Raw genomic sequence first — 23355 nt, forward strand, 5'->3', positions numbered from 1 at the left:
AGTGTGTACCTTGTCCCAGTAGAGAGCACCAAGTGTAATTTCTGTCTACGGCCTTGTTTCTCTACTACTGCATGAATTATTATACAGCGCAACAGTTTGCACAGCGCTTTACAAAATGAGGACAGACAGGACAGTTAGAATACAATTCAATAAAGGAGGAATCAGAGGGCATGAATCACTTCTGACAAGTTTTCCCAACACCAAGAGAAAAATGGTGATGAGGAGGGACCTCCAGCAGATTGACAGCCTTTAGCCTTGATCGTGTGTGCTGTGTGGAGGGGGGGGTGTCCCTTCCCGCCAATCAGCTCTCAGAGCTCTCTTCACTGAGCCCTGCAGAGTGTAACATTAGCTCTCTGCCCCCTTTTTTCTGTCACTTTAGACAAGTTTTATGAATTCTGGACTTTGAACAGATAAGAGATGACTGCAGATAAACAGGTAAAACTTATGTAGGAGGATTGGTTTCATATCTGTGTATCCCAAGGCCAGTCACTTCACTGGGTATATGTAAGGGTTTACAAACACTTTAAGCTTTTAACACTAGTACAAGTTCTATGCATTCATCCACAGTTTTCTGAGCTGTAAAAAAGACAAGCAGAAGTTCACACCTGACTTTGGTAAAGAAACTTCAACCGAATAACGTGGCAGTTCCTCCTTTTCCACCTGGACAATGCGGAATAAAAACTTCTGTTCCATAAGTAATCTCTTCAAATCTACAAGACATTCAGGAGACCAGCCGCAGGGTGGCACAAGGGCATGGGCGACACGGACATTCATGGCCTGCAGCAGAACAAAGACACTGAGCGCTGTGTGTAAAGCACAAACATAACCCCCACTTCCTGCCCTCCATAAGAAAAACACATTGGCCAAAGCACTCTATCATGGAAAACCTCGGGTTTAAATAAACTTTATACACAATATAAAGAATGAGCTACTACATATTTAAATTGACTACCAACAATTTCTGATTTTCTAGCTGTGAGAAAACAGATTATAAATAAGCAAGTTTAATATCTAAGGGCCCATTTATAACAAGCCAGAGTCACTCCCCAATGCAAACTGGCAGACATTGCTGCAAATACTCTGCTGGCATTTTAAAGGGGTTGAAAAGGTTTGTTTTTTATTTTCTAAATAGGTTCCTATAAGCTATTGCATTGTTGGTAGTCCCAAGGGATTGAGGTGTGAGCTCGCTGACTAACCCCCTGCCAGAACGGCTCAGATGATGGGGGCAAGCTTACTGAGGAACAGGAAGTGAGAAATTCAGACAAAGAAAACAAAGAAAAAAAAAAACATTAAGGGAAATCGAAGGAAAAGGCAAGTGAACCAACAATGCACTAGCTTAACCCCCCTGGCGGTATTCCCGAGTCTGACTCGGGGGTTACATTTTCGTGCTGCGACCGGTAACCGAGTCAGACTCGGGCTTGCCTCGCTGAATCCACAGGCAGTGTTTACTTACCTTGTCCCTGGATCCAGCGATGCCACCGCGCTGTGTGAGCGAGCGGGTCCTCGCTCGATTCACACAGTGCCTCTGTGCGCCGCCGATCTCTGTTCCCTGCGACGTTACGACGCACAGGGGCAGAGAACGGCGCCAAATTCAAAAAGGTAAACAAACACCTTACAGTACAGTATACTATAATCTTATAGATTACAGTACTGTATGTAAAAAATAAATACACACCCCCTTGTCCCTAGTGGTCTGCCCAGTGTCCTACATGTACTTTTATATAATAAAAACTGTTCTTTCTGCCTGCAAACTGTAGATTGTCCATAGCAACCAAAAGTGTCCCTTTATGTCAAAAATGGTTTTAGAGCAGCTAGAAAACAGCGATAATAAATTATAATCACTTGCAGAATTGTGCTATAGCGATTTGTGGGGAAATTCGTCATAAAAAAAATAAGTAATGACAGCGACAATTCTGCAACTGAGTAAATTTCAGTGACAGAGTTGATTACATTATTGAATAATTTTTATTATAATTATATTATTATTTGTTATAATATTATAATTTATAATTTTGTTTTTAAAAAAATATCATACCCGGGATGCCTACTAGACTCTTGTTTGGACAGATTTAAGTGAGTTATTCCTAAAAATTACAGGCCTACAATGTAAAACGCCAAATTTCCTTGCAAATAATGGTACCGCTTTTAGCACCTAAAATCTGAAATAATCATACCGCCAGGGAGGTTAAAGGAACCTATTTAGAAAATAAAAAATAAACCTCTCCAAGTTTTCCATATACAGTGCAGACTCTTTTTGGTAGAATGAGACAAAGCACAATGACCTTAAAACACTACATTTTCCTCCTCCCATTATTTAGCGACCTCAAAACCACAATTTTTCATCACTTTATTAAATTAGGCCATTTTTCAGTTTACAGTCCTGTCATTGCTTGATTGACAAAAATTTGGTTTTGCAATATTCCTAAATGTATTTTATATAATTTTTGAAACATACAAAGCTTCCTTTTGGTGGTATTTTTTTTTTTTTTTTTTAGATATATTAAACCACTTGACCTCCAGAAGCATTACCCCCCTTCAGGACTAGGTAATTTATTGCGATATGGCACTGCAGTACTTTAACTGAAAATTGAGCAGTCGCGCAACGCTGCACCCAAATATGTCCTTTCATCTATCTATAATTTTTTTTTTACCTTCTGCTATAAAACACATCCAAAAAATCGAATTTCTTCATCAGTTTAGCTCAAAATGTATTCCGATACATATTTTTGGTAAAAAAATATATCCCAACGAGCGTATATTGATTGGTTTGCGTAAAAGTTGTAGCACCTACAAACTATTTTTATAATACATTTGTTTTTACAAGTAATGGGGGCGATCAGCAACTTATATCGGGACTGCGATATTGCAGAAGACAGTCGGACACTGACTTTTTGGGAACCAGTGACACGAATACTGGGATCAGCACTTAAAATGTGCACTGTCACTGTATTAATAACACTGGCTGGGAAGCGGTTAAACATTGGGGGTGGTCAAAGGGTGAACTGTGTGCCTTACCAGTGTTTTAGTGTACTGTGGGAGGTGCTTTTACTAGAAGACATGTATCCCTGTCCCTGCTTTGCAGGAACACAGGATCAATGCCTTCACTACTGACAAAGTGGTGATATGCCTTGTTTACATAGGCAGATCGCCGTTCTGGCTCTCTGATTAAAGATTGGTGGGTGCCAGTGGACATCGGGTCCACAGTACCCGCAGACCAGCTCCTGTTGTGTATAATCACAACAGGAGCAGGCAGGCGGCAAGACAATTCGGCACAGCAGAGCCACTTTGCCGCTATATATGTAACTTATATTGTTGGCAAGTGGTTAAAGCGATTGTAAACCCGAATATTTTTTTTGTTAAATAATGTTATACTAACCTGCTCTGCCATTGGCTTTGCACAGTGCAGCTCCGATCCTCCCCTTCTCGAGTCCCCCGTCGGCGCTCCTGGCTCCTCCCCCAAGCCAAGTGCCCACTATAGCAATCTGCTTGCTATGAGGACACGCATGATGGCCCACTCCCAAGCTGACTCTGTGTTTATAGACACACAGAGTACGGCTCAGCCCCACCCCCACTCCTTCCTCACTGGCTGTGATTGACAGCAGCCAATCGCACCTGCCTCTCAGCCGATGAGACGGGAGTGAACCACTGCTCTCAGGAACAGCACTGGATCAAGATCAGGCGAAGTTGCACTAAAGATTTTTTACCTTAATGCAGGTAATGTACTTTAAAGTGGGGGGGGCACCAGGAAAGGAGAGCCGGTAACCGGAAAGTCTGATAGGGAACATTTACACAAATAATCAGTGCACCCCCAACAGTGCCGCCTATCAGGAGCCATCAGTGCCACTTATCAGACTCTCATTATCCAAACAAGAGAGTTAATGCACGACTTACACAAGGAGGGATGGCCAGGTCTAGATCTTTATGCAATGGCTGCAATTGACAAAATGCCAAAGTCTCCTGACTTCCGTAGTCAATATAAAGGACCTGCGCAGTCTTCATATTTATCTCCACGCTGCAAACCAGAACACGATACCATTGCTAAAACAAAACAGAGCATGAGAAATATTACTTTTAGGGAATATCTACAACAATCTAATCACCAGATTAAAGTGTCGCTAAACTCGCATCATAAAAAACTAACAATAAATGGTGTATTACGCGCTCTATGGGATTCGTTGTCTGTATTCTGCAAAAAAATTGGTTGATTTGCTACTCTGTCTCCCTCTTCTGTCCATGTCCCCAAATCGGCTAGGAATTTTGCAGCTGTGGTGGCAACTCTGCACATGCTCAGTTTTCAGTGAGGTTCGATGCTGAGCATTTCCTTCCCATCACATCTGAGGAGCCCATGTGACTATAGTCACACATGTGGGCATATACAGTGTTAAATGACAGCCCACCCCTCCCTCCTCTTCCATGCCCATTAAAGTGGATGTAAATCCACTCTCATCCTTTCTAAACTACCGCCATAGTGCTGATCTAGAAGGATATAGATGCCCCCTGCATGTATCCTTACCTGTCATATGTCCCCCTCTGTCTGTTATAAGAACTGAAAAACTGCAGATTCTGTGGGTGGGTCTGTTGAACTTCCTGTTCTTTTGTCTGCAACTACACACCGTAATGCAAGGCTTTCTCCCTGGTGTGGAGAAAGCCTCTTGAGGGGGGAGGGGCGAGCAGGAGTGTCAGGACGCCCACGAACACACAGCTCCTTTTGTTGATTGATAATTTATTGAGTAGAGATACTCATAATTTATCTGGCTCACACTCTAGTACCTGGGTAGGAGGCTAGCGGCCTTGTCAATTGCTATTGGAGTGTACCACCATTCAGTGCCAGGATGGCACTAATGATGTTGTTGTATGTGCCTTTCTAGATGTATATATTTTGAGCCTGGGTATGCCTCTTGTTTTGTACTTTTTTTTATTATATTTGAAAAAAGAAAGAAGAGTTAATTTGCCTATGTTTTGCCATGACAACCGGAGAATTGGCGTTCTTCCAATCTTATTTCTATTACTACCTGATCTTTTCAATAAAAATATTGAAATATAAAGGACTGGCTGTGTGGTACATACGACAACAATCTCCCATATTCTTCATATGTCTGGACTATAATGTATAATGGCAAGACATTTTCTAACAAAGAAAAACATCCAATCCCGGCTAAATTTTGAAGACTCCCAAAAACATGTAGGAAAATGTGTTCCGGTCTGTTGAAACCAAGATTGGACTTTTTGGCCATAATTCCAAGAGATAGGATTGGTACAAAAACCAACACTGCACATCACCAAAAGAACGCCATACCCACAGTAAAGCATGGTGGTGGTAGTATCATGCTTTGGGGTGTATTTCTTCAGCTGCAACAGGGGCCTTAGACAAGGTAGAAGGAATTATGAACAGTTCCAAATACCAGTCAATATTGGCACAAAACCTTCATGTTTCTGCTAGAAAGCTGAACACGAAGAGGAACTTTTATTTTCTTTCAGTATAACAACCCACAGCATACATCCAAATAAACAAAGGAATGGCTTCACCATAAGAAGATTAAAGTTATGGAATAGCCCAGCCAGAGCCCAGACCTGAATCTGATTGAAAATCTGTGGGGTGATCTGAAGAGGGCTGTGCACAGGCGATGCCCTCACAATCTGACAGATTTGGAGTGATTTTGCAAAGAAGAGTGGGCAAATATTGCCAAGTCAAGATGTGCCATGCTGTTAAGACTAATGCCGCGTACACACCATCACTTTATGTGATGAAAAAAAACAATTGAAATGACCGTGTGGGGAAAAACGCTGTTCTATGTCTTGTGAAAAATGACAAAAAAAAATTGAAGCATGCTTCAATTTTTTGTGTCGTTTTTCAAAACGTCATTTTTTGTGTCAATTAAAATGATAGTGTGTGGGCAAAACAGCGTTTAAAAAAACGTTTTTAAACCCGCGCATGCTCAGAAGCAAGTTAGGAAGCTAGCTTCAATGGAAAAAAGAGTGCTGAACGTAACCGCGCTTTGCTAGAGCATTTTGAAAAAACGATGGTGTGTAGGCAAAGTCGTTTTTGAAAATGAAGTTTCCAAAACGTTGTTTTATTTCATGATTTAAAACGTCGTTTTTTTTCATCACATAAAGTGATGGTGTGTACGCGGCATCATACCCAAAAAGACAGTGCTGTAATAAAATCAAAAGGTGCTTCAACAAAGTATTACTTTAAGGGTGTGCACACTTATACAACCATATTAATTTTTATTTTTACTTCCCTCTACCTAAAAGATTTCAGTTTGATGTTCAACTGAGTTGTACAGTTTATAGATTGCATTAAAAGGTGGGAAAAGTTCTGAAATTATTTATCTTTGTCTCATTTTTTTACATTGCATAAACCTGACATTTTAACAGGGGTGTGTTGACTTTTTATATCCACTGTAGCAGGACAGTATACAGCTGAAGTAAGGCTTACTGAGATGGTCAGCTGCAAGTGGTTGTATTGCACAGTAAACCTTATACTAAAGGAAGTGAATGGGTTAAAGCAAACTTGACATAAAAAAAATTGAGGCCATGATGAAGGCTTTGTAATAGGGGTTTCCCTGATGTTCAGTATATTGCATAAGTAACCACTGGGCTGTCCCCAAATTAATAACTGAAGAAAGGTCCAAGGGCGATGAAAAGCACTGTACATAATCACCTAGTTTAAAGCATTATTAGAGACAGGACTTACATTGTAATAAAACAAAAATCTATTTCTGAAGGATGTAAAGGCTTGCCAATAAAAAAAAAAAACACACACACACAGGCACATAAATGATGCTACGATGAACATGAATGACAGATTAGTGTCAGTGCTGTGGTTTACCTGATCCTGGGAATACTTTGCTGCACAAACCTCCTCAATAACCGGTATATAGTCCTTCCTCACATTCTCCGGGGATGAATAGAGGTTGTTCAACTGGACTGAAATCTTTATGATAATTTCTATTGATTTTGAACTGCAATCTTGGACAAAGAAATTAGTTGGGCTTGTAAACTCTGTAACACAACCCTGAAAAATATATATAAAAAAAGGGGGGGGGGGTGTCAAATTTCAAGGTAAAGAGAAATTCCAGCTCTATTCAAACACCTGCCACACGTGAGTTTTTACGCACACTTCATTTAGCATTCCTTCAGCTTCCCTTCTCCTGCAGACTGGTGAAGATTTACAGAATGAAAAATGCTACTAGGATACTAAGGAGGACCAAACCAAATTTTTGGACATTCCGTAAAATTCCATATCTTGGGGTACAGTACAGGACACAGTCTTGATATTCATAGCCCTGGGTCCAGCTTTGAGGACATGCCCCCTGAGCATCCCCCTAGAACCCTACACAAGTTCCGAGTTTTTTTTAGCAAGCCATGATGATTAACACAGGAACAGAGGGGAGGGTGGTCTGTGTCCAGAATGGTTCTCCAATATATGGAATACAAAAGAAAGTTAAAAATTCCCTTTTCTTATTCAAATAGTACAGGACACAGGCTTGATATTCATAGACCCTAGGATGTCTCCAAGCAATGAAACAGAGAAGCCTTGGGCAACAATAAAGCGCAAAACAGAATTGTTATCAACAGGCTCAACAATAACAGAGGTAGCAACATACCCAACTCCTAGTGTTGCTCCAAGAACCTCACAACAAAAGTTGCATTCATAGAGGACTGAACATCCAACTGGTAGAACTTTGAAAAGTAGTAACAGGAGATAAGGTGGCAGCCTTGCAACGTTGGGTAACAGAAGCTTGATATCGGAATGCCCAGGAAACAACAACCAATCTGGAGGAGGTTTTTTTTTTTTTTAATCCTTTAGGATGTGAGCTCTTGAAGCGAGTTGTCTTATTAACCTAACAATGGTGAATCTTGAAGCAGGATGTCCCTGCATTCTTAAGGAGGACAGGATGGGGGGCAAGTACCTCTGTGATTATTCTGAACATATGGGACACTTCAAGAATCAGTGGTGATTTTTTTATTTTTAAAAAAGAAGGATTTTTATTTATTTTTTCAGAATCATACTTACCTAGGTGGATGCAGAATCGGTCTGATGCTGCATCTTTCCCCGGCGCCTCTCAGAGCTCCATGACTGTCAGTCACAGCTCTCTGCTCGCTCATTGAAGAGCTGGGCTGTGGAAGGGGCGGACATCTGAGGCTCTTAGCGCCTCGCTGAGAGTCTGGGCTGGGTGTCAGTCCAGGCACCTGGCGGATCCAGACTATTGTCGCAATGATGCGGTGCCTGGACTGACATTGGTGACATTTTAGACTTGTAATCTTGACTCTGCCCAAGTAGTCCCCCTTCCATGGTTACATTGACATTTTGGGATGTTGGCGGAATATTGTGCCTGAACATATCACCTGAATACAGCATTAGTTCATCAGTGCTGCCATCATCCCTGTTATTAGTATAGAATATCAAAAAATCTCTTATAACGGGACTTTTAAAAGATAACAAAAATATATTATAAAAATTGATTTTATTAATATCACCTTAACCACTTGAGACCATCGCTGTAGACAAAAGACGTCCGCAGCGTGGCTCTCAACTGCCGGGTGGACGTCCCTGGACGTCCTTTTATTTACATTACCCGCCCGCGCCGCTGGAGGCCTTGGGGACACAGATCGGTCACCTCCCCCAGTAGGTCCCCTCCCCCCACAGTAAGAATCACTCCCAGGGAATACATTTACCCCTTCCTCGCCCCCTAGTAATAACCCCTTCCCTGCCAGTCACATTTACCGTAATCAGTGCATTACTATAGCACTGTTCACTGTGTAAATGTGAATGGTTCCAAAATAGTGTCAAAAGTTTTCGATGTGTCCGCCGCAATATCGCAGGCCTGAAAAAAGAAAAAAAAAAACGCAGATCGCCGCCATTACTAGTAAAAAATAAATTCATAAATGTATCCCCTATTTTGTAGACGCTATAACTTTTGCGCAAACCAATCAATAAACGCTTATTGAGATTTAAAAAAAAAATAATATGTAGAAGAATACGTATCGGCCTAAACTGAGGAAAAAAATAGTTCATTAAAAAAAAATTGGGATATTATTATAACAAAAGGTAAAAAATAGTGTTTTTTTCTAAATCTTCTGACTTTTTTGTTTATAGTGCAAAAAATAAAAACCGCAGAGGTGATCAAATACCACCAAAAAAAATCTCTATTTGTGGGGAAAAAAATGATAAAAATATAATTTGGGTACAGTGTTGTATGACTGCGCAATTGTCATTCAAAAGGCATCAGCGCTGAAAGCTGAAAATTGGTCTGGGCAGGAAGGGGATTTAAGTGCCCTACAGGTGGTTAAAAAATCCTCACATGAGGCACACATTTAAAAATAAAAATGATGTCAAAATTGTTCAAGATAAAGCACAAAATAGAAGTACCGATACCCAAAACTATGAATGGCTGGATGATCAAAGGTTCAATAATACATGGAACTTATATAGCCCGTTCCATGTACTGCTGTTAGAGAACCTTTGATCATACAGCCATTCATAGTTTTGGGTATCACAACTTCTTTTTTGTTTTGTGCTTTATCTTGAACAATTTTGTGTGTTTTTAACCACTTAGGGCCCTTTCACACCTACGGACAAATGGTCCGTTTATTACAAGTCCGTTTACGGACTTGTAATGTATCCCTATGGGATTGCAGACGTTAGCGGATGATGCATCCGCTAACGTCCGCAACCATCCGCGTCCGCAAAGATCCGCTTTTGCGGACGGAAGAAAACCCTATTTTTCTTCTGTCCGGCGGAACGGATCGGATGAATCACACGGTCCATATTCATCCGATTCCCCATAGGGGAGAGCGGAGGAGAGACAGGGCAGTCTCTGCACTGTGTGCGGGGACCGCCCTGTCCGCCGACAGCTCAGCAGGGATTTACGGAGGAATCCCTGCTGAGCCAAACGGGCTAACGGAGCGGATCAATATGGATCCGCTCCGTGTGAAAGAGCCCTTAAGGACCGTGTCACGAACATTTATGTTGGCAGAATGGCACGGACAGGCAAATCAACTTAAATATACGTCACTTTAAATTTGCCGCTGCGTGGACACGCAAACTTGATGTCCGCCGGTGTCCCGCAATCATGTGTCATGGAGCTGCAGAACGGGGGAATGCCAGTGTAAACCAGCATCTGCCCGTTCTAGCCTAGTGACACGGACACTGATCGTCTGCTCCCTCTCATCGGGAGCAGCGATCAGTGACGTGTCACAGTAAGCTACGCCCCTAACAGCTAGAATCACTCCATAGGACACACTTAACCTCTTCACTGCCAATCACATTTACACAGTAATCAAGGCATTTTTATAGCACTGATCGCTGTATAAATGTGAATGGTCCCAAAATAGCGCCAAAATTGTCTGATGTGTCCGCCATAATGTCGCAGTCTCAATAAAATTAAAAATTAAAAAAACGCTGATCACCGCCATTACTAATAAAAAAAAAAAAAGGTTTCCAAAAATGCAATTAAACTATCCCTTATTTTGTAGACGCTATAACTTTTGCACAAACCAAACGCTCATTGCAATTTTTTTTTAGCTAAAATATGCAGAAGAATATGTATCAGCCTAAATTGAAGAAAAATATTTTTTTTATATATATTTTTTTGGGGGGGATATTTATTATGGCTAAAAATGTTAAGAATTTAGATTTTTTTCAAAATTGTTGCTCTATTTTTGCTTATAGAGCAAAAAATAAAAACTGCAGAGGTGATCAAATACCACCAAAAAAAAAACTATTTGTGGGGGGAAAAAAGGATGTCAATTTTGTTTGGGAGCCACGTCGCACAATTGTCAGTTAAGCAACGCAGTGCCGAATCGCAAAAAGTGTTCTGGACTTTGGGCAGCCAAATGGTCCGGGGCTGAAGTGGTTTTACATGTGCATCATGTGAGGAGTTTTTAAAGTGTATATTATATATATATATATATTTTTTTTTTTTTAACGCGATATTGGGCCACTAGCGGTGCAGTTTTAACCTCCGCTAGCGGCCGAAAAATGGTTAATATCGCCCACAATGCGCATTGCGGGCGGTATACCGCGGTTTCCCATTGATTTCAATGGGAAGGAGCGGTTTTGGAGCAGTGAATACACCGCTCAAAAGATGCGGCTAGCAGGACTTTTGGAGCGGTCCTGCTAGCGCACCACTCCAGTGTGAAAGCCTTTCGGGCTTTCACACTAAATACTGCAGGGCATGATTTTTTCAGGCGGTATAGCAGCGCTATATTTAGCGCTAAAAGGCCTGAAAAACGTGTCAGTGTGAAAGGGGTCTAATAGAAACTTTGAAATTATGAACATATCACATTGCCCCATTTTTTGGTTCTCAAAAAGGAGTGAAAGTCTTTTTAGGAGCCCCCCCAATTGTCAAAATTGCCCAATGTAAGAAAGTCAACAGAAAGGTGCATAACCACCCAAGTGTTGACCATCCTGTAGTGAAGTCCTCATGACAGAAGGAAATGCCTAAGCACATTACAATGGCTCTAGGCGGGAGTGCTGGTAATAGTATGACCTGTGGTGTGATGCAACCTGAAAGTGAGCTCGGAATGGTGGAATTTTTACTGCAAGTTTGAAATTGTAAACACCCAATAAGTGAAAAAAATCTAAATACATTTCCAATTGGACATTTGGTCACCTCTTAAGAGTGTATGGGTCATTCTGTACTGATATACTATTTGTATCCTAACAAAATTCGTTAAATTGTTAACATTTTTGAATAAAAATCTATTGAAATAAAAAAAATATATATATATTTTTTCCAGCTTTCTAATAATTTTACATAGAAATGAATACCATTAATACTAAGGTGACACTTCGATTAGTGTAATGCAAGCAATTGAGATACTCATTTGCATACTTGCTGTAATGCTACATATATCTTCCAATATAGAATGAATATGTTTTACCTCTCCATGTTGCTGGCCCCTATATGGGACAAGGCACCACCCCTAAACAGTGGACATATCCCCAGAAGTGTCTTTAGGGTCTAGGAACCACAGGGATGGACCACAGCCCTGGACGTGTACAGCAGCCTGCAGCTCGCTACACTTATTGCCAAGAAGAGCACCTAAGCAGAATTCAGTGCCCAAAGCACCAGTACAGGCACTCTTACAGCCTGCAGTCAGGGTAGGGTTCCCAAGCTTTTACCGGGTTTACATTGATCCAGGTACACTGCTTCTAGGCAGTGAAGTGGTTATTGGAAAATCCAAAATAAAATAATGGGAGAAACAAAGAAAACTAGTTAAGCATAGATAACTCCATAAAGTAGAAGAGGTCCATCCCCTAAGGACGCCAGCAAAAAAAATAAAAAATGAGGACTCCTATGGGGGCCTTCCCCTGCACAGCTTTTGCCACCGTCCGATCACCTGAAGGTAGCAGCCCATAAACCAGAGTCTGAATATCCAGCCTGTGTCCTGTATTGCAAGAATAAAAATAAAAGTAATTTTAGGGCCAGGCTTCAGTCTGGTATGACTACAGACATAAAAGAGCCTGTGGTTGTAGCTGTGATCTGCAGGTCACTTTAGATCAGCCATTCTCAACCAGGGTTCCGTGAAACCCTAGGGTTCCTCCAGAGGTGGCTAGGGGTTCCCTGAGCTGTGGCCGATTTAGCTCCTGTTTGATGGTGCCTACATAGTTCTGAGCCAATTCCACTTGGAGGAGCCAGTGGTATAACACAAATGATCTTCATAGTTCTCTGTAAGGGGGGCATTCTTACCACTACTGTAAAAAAGGGCATTCTTCTCACTGACCACCAAAGTGAGGGGCATTGTTCCCACTGACCCCCAATGAATGGGTTTTATCAGGGGTTCCCCGAGACCTGAAAATTATTTTTAGGGTTCCCCAGCGGTAAAAAAGGTTGAGAAAGGCTGCTTTAGATGATCCCAAGTTTGCCTGAAAAACACAGAATGTACACAGCATGTATAAAACAACCACCTGTATCTCTGTTCCTTCACTGAGGGTCTCCAACTTCAAGTCACACAGCATGAGGCGCCATCCATTGTCTTCTTTTTTACCGGGTGTAGAAACTGAAATACCAGAAGGCTACAAGAGAAGGACAATTAAATGAGCTGCAACACATGCTAAAAGATCAAAAAGGTACAAGCCACAAAGTAAAATTGATACTGGAAGAACCCACTGTCTGAAAAAAAAAGAAAAAATCTTATATAAAAATAAAATGCTGCGGCATTCATTTTAAATAAACGTCTTTCTTTCTTTCCAACAAACAATTGTGCACATCAAACTGTGTGGTAATGTGGGGAAAGCCCTTTTCTGTTTTAGCAAATCTTTGACCCTGTACAGGAACCCGGCTCCATAAACACATACACCAGGGTTTGACAAATTTGCTTGGAATCTAGGAGCCAGCTAAAAAAGTTAGGAGCCAGAAAACGCACCCCGTCACAACGAGCTTGCGCGCAGAAGCGAACACATACGTGAGCAGCGCCCGCATATGTAAACCGTGTTCAAACCACACATGTGAGGAATCGCCGCGATTGGTAGATTGGTCTAGCCCTAGACCTCCTCTGTAACTCAAAACATGCAACCTGTAGATTTTTTTAAACGTCGCCTATGAAGATTTTAAAGGGTAAAAGTTTGTCGGCATTCCACGAGCGGACGCAATTTCGAAGCGTGACATGTTGGGTATGAATTTACCCAGCGTAACATTATCTTTCATAATATTAAAAAAAATGGGTATAACTTTACTGTTGTCTTATTTTTTTTATTTAAAAAAGTGTAATTTTTTCTAGGGCTGTGGAAATTATCGATCAAAATTATTTTGATTTGTACTCCGCCGGCTTCAGGGAGTTCCGTCGGAGATCCGGTGACGTCACGGCCACCGGCGGGGCATGCCGTGTCCATCTTAAGGGCTCCTTTGATGTGCCTTCATATCTGCATGTCAGCGGGACCTTACTATCTGCCACACGCAAAAGCCGTTACACTTCCCTCTATTAATCTGGGATTCTACAGCCATCTACTGGGAGTTGTGATAGTTCCCTTCATGGGACATCTACATGCTGACGGACTGATGTTAACTTCTCCTCATATGGATTCAGCAGTGGCATCGTTGTACACATTTTTATACCAGTATCATACTTAGCTACATGTTTTTATGACTGCTTTTGTTACCGTTTGGTATTACTCGCACCATTTTTACAGTTTATGTAGCTACATCGATTTTATCTCCACTGCAATATTTATTTTGTTACCTACTTGAAGACTATAAAAGTTTTAATGCTATTCCCATCGAGCGCTGCCTTTGTGTGTTTTTTGTATCCTGCTATCCATTTTTCCAGTGGTTGGATGCTGCATTGGGAATCAGCCTGCAAGGAGTTCAGCTAAAAGTAGTTGGATCTGTATGTGCGTTACTCATCCATGTTTTTATGGACCTCGTTTGTGCACAGGTGCGCAGTCATGTTGGAACAGGTGCACAAAGCAAGGTCCATAAAAACATGGATGAGTGAGCTTTGGGTGGAGGAACTTGACTGGCCTGCACAGAGTTCTGACCTCAACCTGATAGAACACCTTTGGGATGAATTAGAGTGGAGACTGCGAGCCAGGTCTTCTCGTCCACATTGGTGCCGGACCTCACAAATGTGCTTCTAGAATAATGATCAAACATTCCCATAGACACACTCCTAGACCTTGTGGACAGCCTTCCTAGATGAGTTGAACCTGTTATAGCTGCAAAGGGTGGGCCAACTCAATATTGAACCCTACGGACTAAAGCCTTGTACACACGATCAGATTTTAGGACGAACGTTCGTCCGTTTTTTTGTGGCATGCTAGTTTCATATCGAAAGTGAAGAGGTTACCATACGAAAATTCTTGTTACGACAGAATTCAACTTCAGAAGCGACATAATGGGGGTTATTTACTAAAGGCAAATGCACTTTGCACTACAAGTGCAAACTACACTGAAATTGTACTTGGAAGTGCAGTCACTGTAGATCCGAGCGGGACATGCAAGGAGAATAAAAAACAGCATTTTAGCTTGCACATGATTGGATAAAAAAATCATCAGATTCCCCTCATTTCAGATCTACCCCTCAGATTTACAGCGACTGCACTTCCAAGTGCACGTTCAGTGCAATTTCAGGTGTAGTTTGCACTTGTAGTGCAAAGTGGATTTGCCTTTCGTAAATAACTCCCAATGTGTTTAATAGTTTTGTATGTTTTCTTTCGTTTCTGAGCATGCGTAGTCTTGCTCTTACAATTTTTTTTTTTGAGGATGAAAACTGTACTAATTAAACAAAAATCAGATGTTGTGTTCACATCTGTCAAATATTTTAGTCTGCATTTCCAGCTTTCGAACGAAAAAGCAAAATCAGCTGTCGAAAGCACCATACGAACGATCAGAAGAGTTGAGGCTGTTATAGCTGCAAAGGGTGGGCCAATTCAATATTGAACCCTACGGACTAAGACTGGGATGCCATTAAAGACAGGAGTCCCAATACTTTAGACAATATAGTGGAGTTTAATCAGTCTGCTATAGAGGAATGTAAGTGGCCTGTACAGTGCACTGACCTTAACCCTATGGAACCCTGTTGGGATAAATTAAAACAAAGATTGCGAATCAGGTCTTCTCATCCAACATCAGTGCCTGGCGTCACAAATTCACACAAATTCCCAGAGATACACACCGACATCTTGTGGAAAGGTTGTTATAGCCGCAAAGGATAGCAACACCAGGAGAGGAGGTCATCGTCAGCTCTGAGTATGGAAAAGGTAGGGCAAGGGTAGGAAAAGGGACCGTTGGCTTTAACTATTGCCATCATTTAATTGCCAGGTGGTGAGCGCACAATCTCAAAAAATACAGGATGCTGATGAAGGCGACACACAAAGCTGAAAATCTGCAGGCTCTGAATAGTTGGGTGATATAGGTCATGCAATGTGCAGAAAGGGTGCTTAAATTGCATTAGAAATTACATATACTGTTATTTATCAGTGCAGTGGAACCTTGGATTATGAGCATAATCCGTTCCAGGAGAATGCTCGTAATCCAAAGTACTCACGTATCAAAGCGAGTTTCCCCATTGAAGTCAATGGAAACAAAAATTATTTGCTCTGCATTGACTTCAATGTCATGCAACACTGCATGCGGCCACAGGCCGGGCGGGGGGGGGGGGGGGGATTGCCGCCGCCCCGGAGAGCCTCAGAAACGACCCGAGGACTGTTCGGCTGACCTCGGAAAGACTTTGTTCATGAGCCTATCTCGATAACCACATTACTCGCAATTCGAGGTTCCACTGTAATAACATTTCATCTGGCTGGCTGAAGTTCCCATATATCTTTTGTTTAGTTAGCTTAGAACAATGTTTGTTACAATACTGTAGCTTTGGCACCTAGATACTGCTTGAAAACAATATTCCGTACTACACCCTCTATGTATGAAACAATTTACAAATGGAATGGGTGGAACTTTAAATCATCCACCTGCCCTCCATTCTTAGAAGCTGTAGTGCTGCTGGGAATAAAGGGAGTGCATAGTCGGGCACCCTTGATGAGATCCCTCGACAGTCCCTTAGTTGTATTAACCCCCCGATGCACTAAATGATTACAGTGGCAGAGGTGGAGGTTATGTACAGAGAAGGATTTCACCTAAAAAGAAGAGATATCAGCACAAAGGACACGTCTTACCAAGTTATGTCCCTTGTGCTGATTTTTCTGTGTTTTAAATCTGGCTGCTTTTAGGCTTTAGCAGAACAGAAGCTAAAAATAAGATAACCAACCTATAAAAGATAAACTTAAAAAAAAAAATGTTTTGCTGCAAACCTTCAACTTTGAGATTTACCCCACAATACTTTATTTCTGCTGCTAATGTATGCAGTTTGATGGCCATTATTACTTAAGACAGAAAACATAAAAAGTATAACAATGGGACTTTGACTGTGCCCCCCAGTAGTGAATATATTCGTCATAAAGACATATTAAAATCTGTTCTGCCAAACGCATAGACCTGTCTTGTGTTAGCAATTCAGCCTCTAATCTGTATTGTTTGCAATTTAAACTGCTGTAATATTCATGTTTTAATGTTTTGATGTGCCTTTTGGCAGATTTTATATACTAAACTGTAATAAAATATTGTTTAAGTTTTATATTCACTTGTGAGTGAGTGAGTGAAAAAACTTGTAAAGCGCAGCACATGCGAACTGAATCGCTTCTGGGCGCTGTTTCCATTCCATGGGAAAGGAACCTTATTTGACCTCAGAAGAGATGGGTTTTAATCTTTCTCCTGAAGGCCAAGTGGTCCGACTCCAGTCGGATGGTAGTTGGTAGCGCATTTGGAGTAGGTTCTGATTTGTGGATCGCAGAATGCCATTGGGGTTATGGGCTTTTATTTTTTCGCAATAGATATTGGGGGGCGTTTCCGTGAATACACTTATGCGTTAGGCAGAGTGCCTTGAATGTGATTCTGTCTTTTACTGGCAGCCAATGAAGGGATCTCAGTGAAGGTGAGATTGATTCCCATGTTTTTTTGCCAGTCACTAGTCGAGCGGCCGTGTTTTGAACGACTTGCAGACAAGTGATTTGGTATTTGGGGAGTCCTAGATAGAGGGCATTTGCGTAGTCTAGTCTGGAATTGATGATTGTTCCCACCACGACTGCAATGTCCTCTTTCGGGATAAAGGAGGCGAGTCGGTGTAGTAGGCGCAGCAGATGGTGGGATCCGCTGACTACAGACCCTATTTGTGCATCCATTGTCATGTAGGAGTCGAAGATGACTCAGAGACTTTTGACTTTGGTACTAGGGATGATAGTTTTTCCCAGAATGGGAATATTTTGAGCAACACCGGTTCTGTTCCGTCCCCTGGACGGAAGTCTGATTGGAACGTGTCGAGTAATTTATGGGTGTCTAAATGCCGTTGTAGCTATTGTACAACTTCTTTCTCCATTACCTTGGAGAAAACATTTAGACCTGTTATGGGCCTACGGTTGTTTGTGTGGATGACTCATATTCCCTACAGGAGGAATCATTAAAGTCGAATCATTATATTTTTTTGTTTTTAGTCAGATCAAGAAGGGATGGTGCCTTCTGTAGTGTATTACAATCAGCGCCCCACCTCAAACATTGTATATTTTGGAAATTGCCATCATTTAACTCCCTTCCTTTGAGCCCAGGTCATCCTGGACCAGCTCCAAGCCTGTGAATGGACATTGAAAAAAGAAGCAACACAAGGATGACCTCATCTCTGCCACGCTGATCATTCCTCCTATCAGCATGCTTGTCATCAGAACATGAACTAATTGGCTCCTTCCTCTGCTTCTTCCACTCTCATTCCAACCTTGCTGTACATGGACTGCAAGAGGCAGATACCAGGAAAAATTTAGATATTTGCAACGCTTGCAATAAATACATTTCATGATTCAACAGTGATTACAGAGCTACAATTTGCGCATTTTGTATCTGCCGAGCATTCATTAAACACCACTTGTGGTTCATTTCAAACAGACTGGAAAAGAAAAAGAAAAGACAAACCCAAGAAGATTGCGATGACAGCAGGATTATACCTGGAGTAATAATGTGTGACAGACGTCAAAGTCACCAGTTAATAAACTTTTTAAAGACCATCATGTCCTCTATATCTTGCCTGTCAGCATAAGATTAAAACGTAACACCAACCAAACTACACAGCTGAAATACATAGATGTCAACTGATTTCCCTGCCAAATATTTGTAATTCCATACAATCCCCTCCAGAGAATCCCACACTCCCACTACATTGCATACCCCGACTTTTCTCTTTAAGACTAGATCCACACTTCTGTGATGCAAGAAACATGGTAATCTTACCGACACCCTAAACGTGGGTCACAAACACAGTGCATTTGCCGGCACCGGATTGCATGGTACAAAACGACCATGCAATGTGGTTGCAGTGTGGTTACAAAAATTCTGCTTTCACATCTTTGGCGAGATGCAGTAGGATTTGAGCCCGTTCAAAAAGAATGGGCTCAAATGCACCGCACTGAATCGAAAAAGGATGCAGCGTGAGCCTTAAAGAGGTTAAAAAACTCTGAAAAAAAACCCCCACCTGCAAGACAAAGGGGCAAAATGAGCTAGTATGCATCATAATTGGTGCATGCGATCCGAAGGCACGGCTTACAGTGCCGGACCTTCAGAGCCCATGCCGGAAACGGCAGCTCCCATGTGCGGGAGTGACGTCATTGCGGCTCCAACCGCTCCCAGAATCGTAGCCCACAAATGTGGAAGACACTCAGGGGGGGGAATGTCAGCCGTCTCAGCGGTGAGCGGGCGCCGCTGGAAGGGCTTTGTTCTAAGGAATTTCATAATGTACTGGTATGCGATGCATACTAGCACATTATACCATTGTCTAAAGCCCCTTTCACACCTGCGGACCATATGTCCGCTTTTTCATCCATCTGTTTGCGGATGAAAAAGGGACATACATTGGTCCCTATGAGATTGCGGATGTCAGCGGATGAACATCCGCTGACACCTGATCTCACCCGCTTCTGTAATGATCTGATTCTGCAGACGGAAGAAACCCCTATTTTTCCTTCCGTCTACGGATCGGATGAACACGGACGCATTGGTCCGTGTTGATCCGATCCCCCCATAGGAGAGAGCGGAAAAAAGACAGGGTGGTCCCTGCACAGTGTGCAGTGACCGCCCTGTCATCCGCCGGCTCAGCGGGGATCAACGGAGCGATCCCCGCTGAGCAAGCGGAGGTTTACGGGGCGGGACATTACTGATCCACCCCGTGTGAAAGGGGCCTAAGGCTTCATGTACACTGCTCCGGGTAACCGGATGTTTAGGAGCAGTTGGGCGTTTTTTTCAACTGCCCCTGAACTCTCCTCTATGTTTTGATATTGATTTTAATGGGCAGAGGCCCTTTAGGAGCAGTGTGTACACCGCTCCTACAGCGTCTCAAAGATGGGGCTGGCAGGACATTCTTGAGCGTCGTGCCAGCGCACCGCTCCAGTGTGACTCGGGCAATCACACTGGAGTGAGAGGAGCGGCTCTTTCAGGGCGCTTTGCAGGTGCTATTTTTAGCTCTTTAGCGCCAGCAAAGCCCCCCAGTGTGAAAGTAGTACAGAGAGTTTTTTATTTTATTCTTCAGCGGTATACAACCACTTTAAAAGGTAACGCATACAGCTTGGTCATCTACCCATCCTGCTGACTGAACAATGGAACCGGTGCAGCAATAAGGTTACCTTTCTATTTGGATCTCGTGTCTCAAATTCTCTCTCTCAAAAAAAAAAAAAAAAAAAAATTGTGACCAGAGCAATGCAATACGGTCTAGTCTGCTCAAACTGCTGGCACACCTCCTATTGGTGGAAAACAGCATTGAGCAGAAAACTCACCAATTTTAAGTATTTCTTTTAACAAAAATATATCTGTCTTAAAGTTTCCTGCATGCATCCTCCCCTCTTCCTGAGGCATCAGCCAAAAGGTGTACACATGCAGGAAATAAACCCCCTGTTGTTTTTGTTGGGTGCTACCGCCTGCCAAACACAACCCATTCAAGTAAACGGGATATAAATTGAAGTCTACAGCCAAGTGCAGGAAAGCTGCAGGTACAAAGCACTGGACCCGCGGTGTGGGTAAATCACAGCGCATCAGTGCGAAAGCAGCCCTATACTATTATATGCCCAGTGTATTGCTTCACAATGACCTAAAGATCTCTTCTTTCCTGCTGCTGGCACGACTCTGGAGACCACTAGACGGGATAAGAGATGGAGTGCAGTTGGCATCACTCCGCATGGGACTACAGCCCTACAGAGGAGGAAATGGCTTATGTGGCTCTTGCTCCCTACTACATCTCCAACTTTACAAGTAGTCCCTCTGCATTGCACTCTGATGCTCTGTGATGGTAGCATGCCCAGACTGCGATCTACCAGTCACCTGGCTGTGATCTACTGGTTGCTGATCCCCAGTTTGGCATGAACAATGATTGCTGGACCTAGAATGAATGCTTTCACGCTCTTGTGTGCAACAATATTTAACGTGTAGCGCAATCAATGTTTTTATAGATTACCCAAATTTATGGTAAATTTTTTTTTTATATATATGAATGAGGCGGAGTCAAGTAAAAACATACCAAATATGTCAAGCCTTAAAATTGTATGCAATCGTGAAACCGCAACTAAGAAATCCAAAATTGTCCATGGGGGCGGGTCATTACCTTGCCCGAATCACCTCCACTACAAAGCCAACTGCTGCCACAGACATAGGATTTACATTTATGACAGGAAAAGGACCCAACGCCAGCAAATTGTTTATATTTAGCTTTTGATAGTGTGGGTAAGAGTCAAAAAGTTCATTTAATTATGTATATTTTTTTTTTTCCCCTGAAAAAAAGAAAGAGAAAAAGAAAAAAGAAAAGAGAAAAAAAGAAGAAAAAAAGAAAGAAGTCTCATCCTTCCCCACTTCAAAACTAATTAAAAAAAAAAAAACGTGTCCGGTCTCAAACATTAACACATTCAACTCTTTAGTGAACATTTAGGGCCAGAATCTGCGCCGTCGTATATTTAAGCGTATTCTGGAAACGATACGCCTAAATTTGGCTAAGATACGAACGGCGTAAGTCTCCTATGCCGTCGTATCTTAGGGTGCATATTTACGCTGGCCGTTAGGTGTCGCTTCCATTGATTTCCGCGTCGAATATGCAAATGAGCAAGATACGCCGATTCACGAACATACGTACGTCGCAATTAGTTACGCCGTTTACGTAAGACATACGCCAGCGTAAAGATAAAGCAGGTCTCTAGGTGGCGTAGCCCATGCAAAGTATGGACGTCGGAACAAGCGTATCTTTTTACGTCGTTTGCGCAAGTCGTACGCGAACAGGGCTGTGCGCAAGTTACGTTCACGTCGTAGGCAGTTGTCGACGTATATTAGGCATTCTATCAGACGCATGCGCGCTGGGATACGTCCACGGACGGCGCATGCGCCGTACGTTCAAAACGACATTTACGTGGGGTCATGCTTTATTTGCATAAAACACGCCCACCTCTTCCCAATTTGAATTAGGCGCGCTTACGCCGGCCGATTTACGATACGCCGCCGTAACTTTGTGAATACAGCACTTGCCTCTCTAAGTAGCGGCGGCATAGCGTAAATAAGATACGCTACGCCCGCACAATGTAAAGCCGCCCTACGTGAATCTAGGCCTTAGAGTTCAACGAAGTGGGCTTTCAAGGAACGATCATGCAAAAATGTCTTTGTTACCTTTGTGAAGGCTTTTGCCTCTCTGTCGTTCCGAGATGATTTCTCCTCATCAGTCAATTTTCTGAAAATAATAATTTGCAAGAAATTAACTTAATAAATGTAAATAACCTATTCTACAAAGTTATAAAAAATTATTTGCAAGTTAAAGGGAACGTACAGTATTATTGTTGTACATATCCTCTTACTTTAGACCAGAAACAGCCCAGCTGGGCGGCCACAAAAGGGCTGGGAGAGAGGTGCAGGCTTCAGGAACAGCCCAGGATTTGGTGACCCCTGGCAAATCATCATTTGACCCTCAGGTTGAGAACCACTTTAGACTAAAACAGAATTTTTGTACTTCCTTATTTCTGGTAAATGCAAAAATACTTTTCTTTCTCCACCATTAACACAGAAGTTTTGCAGATATGAGAAAGAAGCTTCAAGCAAAAGAACACAAAAGGCACTTAGGCCGGCCATAGACGGTGCAAATTTCTTTCCTGCAACCCAGGAGATTTGCACAATTTCACCATCAACACAGACCGTACCAACAGAGGAATCCCTCTTGCTTAGAAGACAAAGATAATCGCTAGCGGCTATAGCAGCCACTTGCAATAATCGCAAACAAATCCTGCAGGCTGGGTATATCCAAGTTGATTGATCAACTTGGTACATTCAGCCTGCCCATTAATGGTTCGAATCTCAATGGCCAGGGCCTTACAGATCCAGAGGAGTGTGCCTTGGCAGGAAAAGGTGGTAGCCAACCCAAGGGTGAGCTCCCCGCAGGCCAGGAGACTCTTAAAATTAGTCTTAAGGCTGTAGTACACTGGGGTGCCGTGGCTGCTGCATCTTGCACGTGTATTCACAAATGTGTGAAAACGAAACCCCTTGGCTTTAACGTGAACTGTTAGAGTCAATTTGGTTTGTTGCAGGGTGGCTGGAAAGTTAGCTGGAAATTTTTATTTTTTACATGTGTTGCCCTTCCATGTACTCCTTGCTGCAAAGGCCACTTCTAGGCTTTGGTGATTGTCATTTGTTTGTAGTGCAAGGGCCTGCCTGATTGGATACGAATTGAAAGTGCTGCTTAGGTATGACCTCATGTTATATGGTTTTTGGTAAATCTAAAAAGAAACATTGTATACTGTATGGTCAAGTGGTAGCTTTGCAGATCTGAGAAACAAAAGCTTGAAGCAAAAGAACA

The 23355-nt window shown here is 42.3% G+C and overlaps 1 protein-coding gene across 1 annotated transcript in view; it reads right to left on the reverse strand.

Moving 5' to 3' along the window:
• TDRD1 (tudor domain containing 1) overlaps nt 1–23355 on the reverse strand; it is a 127848-nt gene that overhangs the window by 51937 nt on the left and 52556 nt on the right. The window contains exons 6-10 of the mRNA XM_040322138.1: nt 22179–22239; nt 12920–13027; nt 6833–7018; nt 3892–4038; nt 606–777 (exon numbers count right to left, since the gene is read on the reverse strand). Of these exons, the coding sequence (XP_040178072.1) occupies nt 606–777; nt 3892–4038; nt 6833–7018; nt 12920–13027; nt 22179–22239 (674 nt within the window). The remainder of the gene's footprint in view (nt 1–605; nt 778–3891; nt 4039–6832; nt 7019–12919; nt 13028–22178; nt 22240–23355) is intronic.

This window comes from Rana temporaria, chromosome 8 (assembly GCF_905171775.1).
Source record: "Rana temporaria chromosome 8, aRanTem1.1, whole genome shotgun sequence".
NCBI lineage: Eukaryota > Metazoa > Chordata > Amphibia > Anura > Ranidae > Rana > Rana temporaria.